The sequence below is a fragment of the Hyla sarda genome, chromosome 2 (genome assembly GCF_029499605.1).
Source record: "Hyla sarda isolate aHylSar1 chromosome 2, aHylSar1.hap1, whole genome shotgun sequence".
Classification (NCBI taxonomy): Eukaryota; Metazoa; Chordata; class Amphibia; order Anura; family Hylidae; genus Hyla; species Hyla sarda.
Window position 1 is genome coordinate 115711989 of NC_079190.1, and position 14665 is coordinate 115726653.

The 14665-nt window shown below is 42.8% G+C and overlaps 1 protein-coding gene across 1 annotated transcript in view; it reads right to left on the reverse strand.

Moving 5' to 3' along the window:
- FAIM2 (Fas apoptotic inhibitory molecule 2) overlaps window positions 1-13229 on the reverse strand; it is a 59275-nt gene extending 46046 nt beyond the window's left edge. Inside the window, exon 1 of the mRNA XM_056555369.1 lies at window positions 13080-13229. Within this exon, the coding sequence (XP_056411344.1) occupies window positions 13080-13094 (15 nt within the window). The 5' untranslated portion in view covers window positions 13095-13229. The remainder of the gene's footprint in view (window positions 1-13079) is intronic.
- Window positions 13230-14665: the final 1436 nt, after the last annotated feature.

Consider the following 14665-nt stretch of genomic DNA (forward strand, 5'->3'; position numbering starts at 1 on the left):
CTGACACCCTATCAAGGATGACTGGTGGCGAAGGACCCCCAGAAGAAGACCAGTGTGAGGATGTGGAAATGCCACCGTTCTACAACCAGTTTCTGAACCAGAATGTTATCACTGCTGTGGTGGAAGGTGAGCCCAGGCCAGAGAAGCCCTCTGAAGATCTGTCTACGTGGAGAACTATCCAGAGCGAGAGTGAACTTGGGTGAACTGAGAGACTACCTCATCAAGGGAAGAGTACCTATACGACTGCAAAGAGCCCCGCCTGACATTGAGCTCCAGCATCTCTGGCGAGAGAGGAAGAGATTGTGCATCCAAAAGGGAATGCTATATCACTACATTCTAGACCCGGTCTCCGGCGAAAGGCTGTATCAGATCCTGGTCCTTCGGAGGGATGCCAACATGGTCCTCGATCAGAAGACGGTTCTATTGGATCAGGAGGCGAGGTGATATGTAGTGTAGGTGCAATGAGTGTTCCATCTGCAATGTCACAAAAAATGGACAAAAGAACTACAGAGCACCACTCCATCCTATCCACAGTCAGAGACCAAATCAGCTTGTGGCATTGGACTATGTGAAGTTAGCTCCTTCTGGTGCAGGGTACACTTATGCATTGACGATGGTTGACCATTATTCAAAATGGGTCATTTTTGTTCCGGTCAAGGACCTTACCGCCAAGACTGATGCGCAAGTGTTCTACACGAAATGAGTCCAGACCTTCAACTGCCTGGAATCAGTCCTTTGAAGCTCAGCTGTTCCAAGAGCTATGCCAATTTCATGACTGCAAGAAGCTTATCACCCGCAGGGTAGAGGACTATGCGAAAGATTTAACCAGGTGTTTATTCACATGTTGCGAACAGCGTCAGTGACCAAGCAGGAGGAGTTGCCCCAACTACTGGCAGAATTGGTGGACATCTACAAAAACATCACTCGCTGTTCGACGGCTACACCCCCTTCTACTTAATGATAGGCAAGCACGGACAATTGCCCAAAGACAGAACCTTTGGTCTGCCAGTTACCAATGATCCTTGGTCAAGACCGTGTCGAACACCACAAAAGGCGAATCCAGAAAGCACAAGAAATTGTGAACAGAAAATGGATGAAGCTCGGCGACGACAGCAGAAAGACTATAATCAGCACGCTGCCGCCAAGCATTTGAATGTCAGTGACAAGGTATGGTTGAAAAAGTACCCACGTACAGACAAGTTGGATTCAATTTGGGAGAAAGAGCCATATACCATCATGGCTGTTCCGTATCCAGAGTCAGATGTGTATGAGGTGCAGAAGAAAGACAGAGTTCCTCAAGTCGTGCACCGAAACTGGATTAAACTGTGTGCGAAAGAGGATCTGCCAACCCTTACCTCACCATCTCTACGTGTTCCTGAGCCCACTCTGAGTAAGCCTCCATATGAAGGTGTTCACACCGCTATGGACATTCCAATGTTCTTTCCCAATCAGCCAGTATACTTCTGTTTAGTATCAGCAGCTTCCCTGACCTCAATAGTTCCAGTCATTTCTGTACTGCAACCGATCGCTGCTGTTACTGAGCTTATCGCAGAGCCTGAAGTCGCTGTGGAACCTGAGAAAGCTTCTGATCCAGATTTGCCGAATAAAGATGACTCCAGAGAGGTGATGTTGTGGAGGTCACAGAGTCCACTCAGGGAGTGTGGCCTGCCCGTTATAGAGACTAATTGTGTCTTTATTCATATTGTACATATGTAGATACGCTGTCTTGTGAAATGATTGAGTTAAATCATAGACTGTTAGTTTATATGTCGGTTTGCCCCACCATAAAAACACTCTCAGAGTATGGTACAACACTATTAATTCCTCATGAACTCTGCTCTGACTCTGTGTACCCTCTACCAGCATGTGCAGGACATTCCTAAAAAATGCCCCAGGACTGCTACTTGTTCCTGTTAAAAAGTTATGCAACAGTCCAAGAAAAGTGCCTGACCTTTGGTCATGAATTAATCAAAATGTTTATGTGCCCAGCTATGCCGAGAACTCTCTACATATTCTTATGCCTTTCTTGTTGGTTGCCAAAATGCCAACAGTGCCTTAAAATATTACATTGTCTAGTTAGGATAATCTAATGCAGTAAAAATGTATATCCTAGATAGTCTTAAAATGTGCTTATTATATTGTCATGTTTTATCTTATCTTGCTTTCTTTAAATTAGTGTCATGATTAATGCATTCAGCCAGACAGAAGGAAAAAAATGTCTTATCAAATCCAGTTAGGATGCATATCTCTCTATTTATGTTTTATGTCATATTTTTTAAGTGTTTACTGAAGCGCATGAGGACCCCGAAATTCAAGGAGGTACCTTGGTGGAAAATTAGTCACGGAAGGAGGTGTCTGTTTTTGTCCTTGTCTGTCCCTGTGTTTGGCCAAGAAGGAGGACTCAAGTTCGTCGCAGGAAGAAGATGCTAGAAGCCAAAAGGCCCCGTGGCACAGGACCGGTTGCGAAATGATAACCTACGGCAGCGCCAGCTGCCTTCCAGAGTTCCCTTAGAAGTGACTGCTGCAACCCATGGTGTACGTCAAGGCGTGTTCAATGTATGTATCGTCTTATATGTTTGTGAGTCCGCAGGCTAGAAACAGTTACAAGGGTAAGAACCCTGGATACCACTTCAAAATTGGCACAATCCCCAACACAAAGCATTTGGTTCAACAATGGCAACCAACTCTACATCCGGAAGATACTCTGAATAACTCTTTTGCACTAATAAATCTTTCCTCCTACCTCAAAGGACTGCCCTTCATCACTCCTCAGCCACCAGGACTGGGCACAGGTTGGGTGCATTTTAGAGGGGGAGTTTGTGGTTTCCCAGCACCAGTGGCTGTCCTGTGGTTTTGGACAGCTTTGGGCAGCTTGGTAGCGCAAGGTGTTGGGCCCACCAGAGACCTGTTGTTATATTAATTATGTTCACATTCTATTGCAAAATAATATATTTTTTGAATTAATTAATTACTGTTAAATGTATATATGTTATTCTGTGTTATTGTACCCTTTAGAGTGAGCAGTGAACCCCATGTGACCTGGCCTGCCAATGGGAACCCCTAAATTCTCACCCAAACTGTTTAGTGAGGGAGGAGTTGCCCCAGTTCCTGTGAGAGCACATGCTGAGCAATGCTGAGTGTGGTTCAAGTGTGTTGTATGTAGAAGCCTCAAGAGAAGGCCTAGCTCAGATTTAATCTCTCTGGTCATTCTGCAAGGATTACTTGCACAGTGAAAGTTCATGCCCCGGCAGAGAAGGCTTCAGTACCTTGACAGAACCCTACCTACGAGGATTCATCTACAAGTCAGTATTAACGGGGTACTCTGGCCATGAGACATCTTATCCCCTATCCAAAGGATAGGGGATAAGATGTCTCACCGCGGGGGTCCCGCCACTGGGGACCCCCGCAATCTTGTATTCGCCACCCACCTGTTTGAGCTGCACGCCACAGTGCCAGCTCACAAACAGTCGGGTGGCTTGTGAGCTGGCACTGCGGCATGCAGCTCAAACAGGTGGGTGGCGAATACAATATTTCAGGGGTGCCCAGCAGCGGGACCCCTGCGGTGAGACATCTTATCCCCTATCCTTTGGATAGGGGATAAGATGTCTCAGAGCCGGAGTACCCCTTTAAGTGGTTTGGTGAAAGCACCACAAGTCCCAGCAAGGCAACAGGGCTCCCAAGGGGTTACACTGCACTCTCTTACCCAAAGTCAACTGTCAGTGTAATACCATCTGCACCAAGCTCAGTAAAGACAGTTATCCGTAACCTGACGTCAGTGTGTTCATTTACTCCCCATGTCTGGCCCAGGAGAAGCTCTCTCCAACTTGGACTGTGTATATGATAACAGTGCCTCGGCGTCACATGATCAGGTATTTCTCCTAACACCACCCCGTGGCACCACACTATTATTGTCTTCCTATAGTTATATAATGCACAGTTTTAACATGGGAGCTATCCTTCCCCTCTCCAGAGAGGAGAAGAGAGAAGTGGAGAAACTGCTTATTCCTTTAAAAGGTCTCATGGTGGACACCATCACACATGTAAGATTCTATCTCCAATTCTAATGCAGCAGCTGTCTGCCACAGAAACGGAAGTGTACAAAGTGTGTATTAAAAACTTTATCCCATTGCCGCCCACCATTTTACCAGCACCCTGTCTTTATCCAGGGGGTCCAACTCTATGACCAAGGACAAACATGGATCTTGAGGTTACGCAGGTTGAGAACCACTAGTATGCGAGTGTTTCAATTGATATGGTTACCATCTCTTTGATAAAATGTTCCGTGTTTTGTTGTGTGCATTAAAACTTGTGTATTACTTTCTAGATAAATACATCTCTTTTATAAAATAAAGAACACACGATTCTTTCTGATTTCACAGCAAACAAAACAATTCTACGCAGTCTAAATATAAAAAGAGTGATTGTCATATGGCACACTATACACATCACCATCTCCCCTCTGCACAGAAGCCAAGGTGTTAGTCACAGTCATACCCTTGGATACAGAATTTCAGATTAAAAAACATTGTGTAAGAGACATATGAGTTAAAGATATGGTGATGACATTATTATAGCTCTATACATTAACCCCTTTCTAACCCATGACATACATGTACATCCTGGGACGGGTGGGCGGACATGACGGGGGCCCGTGGGTCGGGTCTGTGTCACAACCGGGAGATGTCCACTGCTATCTGCAGCTGACATCTGCCGGTAATGATGGACATTGGAGATTGCTCCGATGTCCGTCATTTAACTGGTTAAATACCGTGATCTATACAGATCACAGCATTTAAACATTAAATGCCACTATTCTCTGATGTCTAGTTGTCCCATTGGCTATGGGTTGCTAGGGAAGCCCGAGGCCTTACTTTATCCTCGGCATCTTCCCTGGATCTGTGATTGCTTTGGCAGCCCTTAGCAATCGAGCACAGATTTCATGGATCAATGTAATGCAATAGCATTACACTGATCTATTTTAGCCATCTAGTGATGGCTTATGATAGGCCCCTAGGGGGGTTAAAAAGTGTGTATAATACACATAAAATACACATTTCTGGTATCGCCACGTGCAGAATTGTCTGAACTATTAAATTATTATGTTTTTGATCCTGCACGGTGATTGGCGTAAATGCTACAATACCAAAACTTGCTAAAACACCAAAATTGCTGATTTTTGGTTCCATTAAATGCCCCCAAAAAATTTTATAAAAAGTGATCAAAAAGCCAGAACTACACAAAACTGGTTCCGTTAAAAACTAAAGCTCATGGTGCAAAAAATCATCCAACCATAAAACAGCTTTGTAGGTGAAAAAATAAAAAAGTTATAAGGGTGAGACTATGGTAATGAACAAAGTATTTTTTTTCAAGGTTTACATTTTTTTTTAACCATAAAAAGAAAGAAAAAATATACAAGTTTGGTATAATTGGAATCTTACTGACCCATAGAATAGGCATGTCAGATTTACCGTATTTTGAACTCCCAAAAAAATAATTGCCCTACAAAATTGTGCAATTCCATATTTTTTTCCTACATATAATTTTTTGCTGGCTTTTTAATAAATTGTATGATAAAAAAAAAAGTGGAAAGTACAACTCGTCATGCAGAAAATAAGCCCTAATACAACTTTGTCAGTCGAAAAATTAAAAGTTTGGGTCCTAAAAGGTAAAGAGGAAAAAAAATGTGAGCCAGAAAAAAAAAATTAGCTGGGTCATGAAAAGGTTAAGGAACCTAGATGAGCTCTCATGACAAGAAGCACAGTGTTAAAGGGCTAATCCACTGCCCCAGCCTTCGGAACATTCTGTTCCTAATGCTTGGAGCGGGTGGCAGGGGTAGTGACATCACAGCCACGCCCTTTCTGACATCACGCCACGCCGCCTCAATGCCAGTCTATGGGAGGGGGCATGGCGTCCGCCACACCCCCTCCCATAGACTGGCATTGAGGGGGCATGGTGTGACATCACAAAGGGCGTGGCCGTGACATCACAAGCCCCTCCGCCCGCACCCAGCTCCTACACAAATGCTGGCTGCTGCTCAGAGATCGCGGGGTTCCCAGCTGTGGGACCCCCCGTGATCTGACATTTTATCCCCTATCCTTTGGATAATGGATAAGATGTCTAGGGGCAGAGTAGCCTTTTAATGTAGGTCCTAGATTCACAAAGGCAATGTATCACTGAGATCACTGAGATTATTTTGTAACTGATTAGACACTGAAACATGTTTTTTATTCTAAAGTGTTTCTATTTTCTGGTTTTTATTTATTTTTTGTACATGGTTATGTATGGTGGCAGCCATCTTGTTTGAGATGTGTGTAATCAGAATTTAGGAATATGATTTGAAGCCTTGTGGAGCTAGGCAACAATAGACAGGAGCTGTCCAATTCAGATGAATGAAAAGTGTTACCGGGCATGCTCTTTACATGGCCAGGCTCTACAGTACTTGTTGACCATGGGGCCCAGCTGCCTGGCTACTAGGCCAGACTACCCATCTGGTAATTCTGGCAAATGGCAGATAAGGTGGTTTCCTCTGAGAGCCACTCTCCCTTTTCCCACCCGCAGTGAAGCCTGGGCTGTGTTTGTATTTTGCCATGATTCACAAAAACTACACAAAGCCCGTCAACAGCTAAAAACTCAACGACCTGTGAAGATGTTATCAAAAGTCCTTGAGCCCTAGCTAGACCAAACAGAGCCAAAAAAGTCTCTGAAATACCCATTTAAATCAATGACACAGCAGCTATATGAATTTGAGCAAAGCTTTTTGACCCAGGACTGAAAAAGGCCTGTGACCTCATCCATCCGAAGCCAACTTCAGAGGGAGAGCATGTTGCTGCACAGAACTATGTTTTGGTAAAGGGGTTAGGCCAAGTTTCCACTTGTTTTTTTTTTGCAGTTTTTTTTTTCACTGAAAATTTTTTTTAAAAAACTGCCAGAAAAAACACCAGTGCAATTTCCTGCATCTGACATTTTTTTCTGGCGTTTTGCATTTCAGTAGAAATTGCATTTTTGGCCCCTTTGGTGTTTTTTTCAAAATTTGTTGGGTACCAAAAAATAAAATAAAAAAAGGATGCAGTAGGGATCTGGAAAAATGTATTTAACAAAATTTGTATTTTTTATAACGCAATTATTATAAATTTTTAATAAAGTGTGTGTGTTTAACTTTTTTCCCCTCTATTTTGTAAATTTTGTTGGGAAGTACTACTACTCCCAGCATGGAACACACTGTTCCATGATGGGAGTAGTAGTACCTGTATTAATAGACATATCGCCTGTGGTGTCACCCTTGACACTCAATGCGATCGTCCATAATATAGCAGAGATGTGGAGCGGCTCTATTCAGCGCTCGCATCTCTGCACTATACTCCGAGCCGGCCAGTGATGTGAATAGAAAATTCACCTCACTCATTCATATTTTCCGCCCAGAGTGGAGATTGGCCGGATGGTTGCAACCAATCACAGCTCTCCGAGGGAAATATGAATGAGTGACCGGCCAGAGTACAGAGCAGAGATGTGGAGCGCAGAAGAAAGCCGCTCCATCTCTGCAATAGATAGAACGATCGCATCAGGTGATACCCGCTGGAGTGATACCTGCTGTGATATGTCCTTAACTGCAGGTTCTACTACTCCCAACATGGAGCACACTCTGCTCCATGCTGGGAGCTGTAGTACCTGCATTAATAGACAGATCGCAGAAAGTGTAACTTCTGACACCTGTTGCGATCTGTCTATTAATGTAGGTACTACAGCTCCCAGCATGGAGCAGAGTGTGCTCCATGCTGGGAGCTGTAGTACCTGCATTTAAGGAAAGATCACAGCGGATGTCACTCCTGACACCCGCTGTGATCCTCCTGTATAATGTATAGATGTGGGCGGCCGCTCTTCTATATCCCCTGCACTGATGTATATATACACCTATTCATATTTCCCACAGAGAGTTGCGATTGGCTGGAACCATCTGGCCAATCACAGCTCTCTGTGGGAAATATGAATAGGTGTATGTATATATATATATATATATATATATATATATATATACGTCAGTGACGGGGACCATAGATGAGCGGCTAGCCGCATCTATACATTATACAGGAGGATCGCAAAGGAACCCCGGGCGGTCTGTCAATTAGTACAGGTACTACTACTCCCATCATGGAACAGTGTGTTCTATTCTGGGAGTAGTAGTACTACCTAAAAAATTTAAAAAATAAAGAAAAAAAAGTGAAAAACACACACAAAATACATTTTTATTATTTTGGGCAGCATGTTTAGTGCCTTGCCCGCCCACATAAATTGATCCCTGTTTAAAAATTTATAAAAATGTCATTATAAAAAAATAAATTTTGTTGAATACATTTTTTTCCATCACTACTGTATCTTATTTATAATTCTTTTTTAATGGTACCCTACGAAATTTTATAAAAAAATGTATCTCCATCACTTTTTTGGATTGCTAAAGACCAAAAAAGAATAAAAACTGCCTGCAAAGCGCCAAAGTTAAAACCCACGATTTCATTGAAAAAAATGCCATAGGCTCAATATGCTGCGACTCTGCAAAACTGCCAAGGAGCTGAAAAAGAGTGAAATAATGGCAGAAGGATTAAAAAAAATAAAATGCCAAACTGAAAAACGCAAAGTGGAAAAAGAATTTTGCGTTTTTTCACTGATTTACAGCTAACATCTGGCCGCTTTGGCGTCTTTTTGGGCAAACGCCAGAAAAAAAAAAAGTGGAAACTTAAAGGGGTATTCCAAGAAAAAAAAATGTTGTTTAGATCAACTGGCTCCAGAAAGTTAAACAGATTTGTAAATTACTTCTATTAAAAAATCTTAATCCTTCCAATAATTATCAGCTGCTGAAGTTGAGTTGTTCTTATCTGTCTGTAAACCGTGCTCTCTGCTGACATCTCTGCTTGTCTCAGGAACTGCACAGAGCAGAATAGGTTTGCTACGGGAATTTGCTTCTACTCTGGACAGCTCCCGAGACACGTGTCATCAGAGAGCACTTAGAAAGAAAATAACAACTCAACTTCGGCAGCTCATAAGTACTGAAAGGATTAAGATTTTTTTATAGAAGTAATTTACAAATCTGTTTAACTTTCTGGAGCCAGTTGATTTATAAAATAACGTTTTTTCCTGGATAACCCCTTTAAGTAAACTACTTTCATATAGACACCCAACCGCATGTTATAAAAAGTGTAATTGTAAACACTTGTAATAGTATCAGTGGAGTTAGACAACTGATGGACGTCCATCTGCTGGCCAATGAAATCTAAGTCTCTCTTCTAATACCATCTAGAAGAGCCAAGAGAACCAGGAAAGCCAATGAGTGTCCACAGCCAACTTATTACCTGTACATTGTAAGGCAGTGTTTCACATAAGCGCATTACGGCCTCAAGCCACGGCCTGACCACTGGATCTGTCACCTGTCAGTTTAGGGTGACCAAACATATGGTGCAAAAATGTTTCCATAGCATGCCCATGTGAAACAGGCCCTAGAGTAGGTTCAAGAAATAACATAATGGCCCTCATTTACTATTCTAAACCCGACTTGTTTTGTCGGGTTTTTTTGTCGCATCTTTGTCTGCGACATGTCGCAGACATCTTGCGCCAGTCTGCGACACGATGCAACATTTTTTCCTGACGGACCGATGTGGATTCTCCCAAACCCGAAAAAGGGGCGTAACCCGACCTTTCTGATCTTTCCCACGTATTTATAAAGCTTTCCAACCCGAATTTGTTCAATTGTTGTGTATTTTTCCCCGACAACTCAGAGGAGTTGGAAACCAAGCCAAAAAGACGCACGTGCGACAAACAGGATGCGACATAATAAGAAATACCAGGGGGAAAAAGCTATCAGGTAAGAACGCAACATAGACTTACAACCCGATTTTCTAAGTAAATGAGGGCAAATGTCCTAAAAATGGCCTTAGATAATTTGTTACTTTCGGAATGGAAGACATTTATGCAAGACTCTCATAGGTTCAGGCCAATGTAGCACTGCTGGTCTGAACTCCCAATCAAAAAATAATGTTCCACCCCCCTGAACCAGGAAGTCAGTGCTGGATGGAGAGCTGTATCATGCTGATGAGTGAAGTGGGCTGCTGAATACTACAGAGGAAATTGTTTTCTTTTTGGAACACAGTGCTCTGCTTACATCATGACCACAGTGCTCTCTGCTGACATCACTGTCCATTTTAGGAACTGTCCAGAGCAGCATATGTTTGCTATGGGGATTTTCTTCTCCTCTGGACAGTTCCTAAAATGGACAGCAGAGGTCAGCAGAGAGCAAAGTGGTCACGATGTCAGCAGAGAGCTCTGTGTTCCAAAAAGAAAATAATTTCCTCTGTAGTATTCAGCAGCTAATAAGTACTGGAAGGATTACGATTTTTTAATAGAAGTAATTTACAAATCTGTTTAACTTTCTGGCACCAGTTGATTAAAAAAAAAAATAATGTTTTCCACCGGAGTACCCCTTTAAATGTCCCCATAGTCAAAAGTTGGATAAAAACAACGGCTGGACCAGCCCACTCTCTAATGTGTATGGCGGCGCCCCAACTTTCCTATGACAGATGATGTCGGGAGGAGAGAAGGGTCGGGCATGTTAGATTTCAACTAGGGAGATTGGGAAAAATAGTTGTTGGCTGAAGGCCATCTATTGAAAGCGTATGCCTCCCTTCACATGGATCATTCATAGATGGTCATTTTTCATTAGCTGACATCACATCCCTTGGCAAAATCAGCTGTTCTCTATGATGACATGAATATTTTAACACAAAAACTAAATTATTAATATTATTTGTTTAGGGACGTAACTATAGGGGGGCAGAGGGTTTGAGCCCAGGAGCCATTAGGTTTTTCTTTCCCATTTGAGGAGACCAGTTGGGGTCTCTGTTACAGATTTTGCACTGGGGCTCAGCATCTTTAAAGGGGAACTCCGGCCCTGAGACATCTTATCCCCTATCCAAATGATAGGGGATAAGATGTCTCACCGCGGGGGTCCCTCCACTAGAGACCCCAGCAATCTTGTATTCGCCCACCTGTTTGAGCTGCACGCCGCGGTGCCGGCTCACAAACAACAGGGTGGCGACCACGTGGCCGGAGTATCGTGACCTCATCGCCCCCGTGTGACGTCACCCCCCGCCCCCGCTATGCAAGTCTATGGGAGGGGGCATGACAGCCTTTGGATAGGGGATAAGATGTCTCAGGGCCAAAGAACCCCTTTAATATCTAACTCCTATCTCCAATTTTGTCAAGTATTGGGGACAGGGCACTCCAGCACATAAATTCCTGCATCCTTCAACACAAGCAATTTATCTCTGCAAGGATGCTCATAGGGGGAGATTTATCTAAACCTGTCCATAGGAAAAGTTGCCCAGTTGCCCATAGCAACCAATCAGATCACTTCTTTCGTTTTTAACAAGGCCTCTGCAAAATGAAAGAAGCGAGCTGATTGGTTGCTATGGGCAACTGGACAACTTTTCCTCTGGACAGGTTTTGATAAATCTACAGTTCTCATTAGGCGCAGTCTAAAAATATTACATTGCAGAATGTTACAAATGTAGCCAATATTCAGTATTTTGGTTAATCAGATTTCCATCCCCCCTTCCCTTATACAAGAAATTTTATACCAGGTTTCAGATAGGACTCCTTTATACGCTGACATTGCACCGAGCCCCCAAAATAGATCATCTTGGTACACATAGGATAGCAATCGTCATACCGAAACAACATATAGAATGTATAGAACAGTGGTCCACAAACTGTGGCCCTCCAGATGTTGCAAAACTACAACTCCCAGCATGCTTGGACAGCCAACGGCTGTCCAGGCATGCTGGCAATTGTAGTTTTGCAACATCTGGAGGGCCACAGTTTGGGGACCACTGGTATAGAATATGGGGGGTATTTATCAAAGGATTTATGTTCTTTTTTTCCCGTAACTTTGGCGCAATTCTTTGTCGCAGTGTCTTTTTGCGCCAAAGTTTGGCGCATTCTCTCCACTGTCTTTTTTTAAACTTTCTCAAAATCACACGGTCCTGTGTGTGATTTTTACTTTGGTCAGTAATTCATTATTTGCGCCAATCGATCTTTGGCGCAATTTTGCACCTTTAGGGGTTTTTTTGTACATGGAAAACACACATAGCAATGTCAGAAGGCGTGTGAAGGCGTCAAAATACATAAAAAAAAAATTTTGTGAAAGCTGCGACACCTCCGGGGCTGCGCAATACTATCCTGCGACATGGTTGCCTCTGAGGCACCTTCACCCTCTGTTGAGCCAGCATTGGACATAGCCACACAGGTTCAGGAAAAACAAAAAAAACACTCAAGTTAAAAATCAAATCCATTTCACATGGTGGCTATAAACCCCAAAAAAAGAAAATAACTCATGTCGCTTGCTGATATACTGCAGGAGGGACTCCGAAATGGCTGCTCTACAGAGTAAAATACGCTGTCGTCTGTTTCGGTAAGTTCCGTGTAAAAGGCGCTGTGAACAGCTGATTTCAACATTTGCGCCAAAATTACTAACAACGTGCACCAAATGATAAATTCGGTGCATGTCCACAAATTCCAAAGTGAAAAAAAAAAAAAAAAAGGGTAAAAAGAAACAGTCAACAGACAAAATTTATAAATACCCCCCTATATGTATAAGCTGGCACATAGATGGGTGAGTGGATAGATAGCTTTGGACACTGAACTGCTTAAAATGTTTGGTGTGAACATATGTTCATGTGTGGATTGGACCCTGCTGGTTGAGTGTGACTGACAGCTCAGTATTTTCTGTGACGCAGTATTGTACTTTCCAGCAGCTTGTTTTACCCTCTGGAAGTGACTATATATTGCATTATTCATGCAGCTCATCTTAAATTACCATTTACAAGCAATTGCTGTTTTATCCACTATATACTATTTCATTATTTGATTTTATGCAACTTCCTCCACCTATAAGATGAGTTATAGTTTGAAATTCTGTGGATTAGGAAATATGTAATAGCTTATGTAACCCATGTAGTTGTAGTAATAAATAGCTGTCCGTACATTATACGTGCACTGTGTGTGTATTAGTCAGGATGTGGCGGTGTAGTCAATACCTTTCCTTGGGTCATAATGCTGCACTTTGCGTTCTCTCCGGCTCTGGACACTCAGCTCAGCTCTGGATAAGCAGCAATGATGCTCTACGTACGTTCTAGCAGCATCCAAAATCCTGCAGGACTGTACCATTCTTCCGTAATCCAGGAGGGGGAGCAGGGGATCTGTGTTCAAGCTTTACAGGGGAGGATAGAAATCACATGTCTCTACAAACCAACAGCAATTGCTAGAACTGCGTATGGTCTTCAGAACGAAGATGGGTGGATGAAATTTGGAAGCTGAATGAAATTCTGTGCTTAAAACAATGGCACATTAATCCATACTAATGTGGGAAATGATGATTGTTACAACTGTGATGAAATAGAGATGATAAGATGCTTTTTGCTCTATTTGAAATGTTACATCCCTTAGGCTGCTTTCACACTATGAAAAGTACCCGTTATATAACACCCGTTATAAAATAGCGGGCGATCGCGGGGTTAAACCGCCATTAGAAAATCCCTAACATACGTTAGAACAGTGGTTCTCAACCTTTTTTGCCCGAGTACCCCTCGACAGCCGATTCCCCAAAAATTTACCCTATATTAGAGACATTTTGTAATGATTATAGTATAATTCATATGCTTCCCTTTCCTCTATAACAGGCCCCCTGTTCCTCTCCCTATCTCCCCAGTCCCCCAATTTACAGGTGATGTCTTCTCTAACCGGAGTTTACTTTTCTTTTCTTCACTATCTGGCCTAGACCGCCATTAAGATTTCTCACATACAAGACTTCTCCACAGAACCAGACAAACAAACATTTTAGGCTCTGTTCTGCAGTACAATACTCACCTATTTACAAACTCTCCATGTTTATTGTCACACACAGTAATAGTACCCGCTTCGTGCCCCCATAAAGTTGTTAAGCCTCCTTTGTGTCTGCAAATATGGCTGTAGGCCCCCAAACTGCCCCAATATATAGAGTTATAGGCCACCATACTGTCCCGCTGTGGTGCTCTACTGCCTCTCTTGTCTGGAGACCTATTGCTATGGCTCACGGCAGTAGGTACCCGGTTTTCAGGGGCAGTGGAGCAACAAAGCCGATGATAGTTACTGCCCACGCTTCCCCTTTGCTGTCCTCCTGCTCTGCTCCTCGGTGCAGTGAAGTCAGCCTACCATTTCTTTCAAAGTGGTCCAGACCAGTAACCAGTGGCTGTGGCTGCCATTAGTGATTTTTTTTTCCAAGTACCCCCTGGAGAACTGCTAAGTACCCCTGGGGGTACTTGTACCCCAGGTTGAGAACCACAGCGTTAGAAAATCGCATAATAGTCTATGGGATTTTGCTGATAGCCGTTTTAACCTGTTATCGCCCGTTATTCATAACGGACATTATTTTATGCACTATTTCTTCCGTTCAATCTCTTGTCACAAAATAATGCCCGTTATGAATAACGGGTGATAACGGGTTAAAAAGGCTATTAGAAAATTCCCATAGACTATTATGGGATTTTCTAACGTACGTTAGGGATTTTCTAATGGAGGTTTAATCACGCGATCACCCGCTATTTTATAACGAGTGTTATATAATGGGTACTTTTCATAGTGTGAA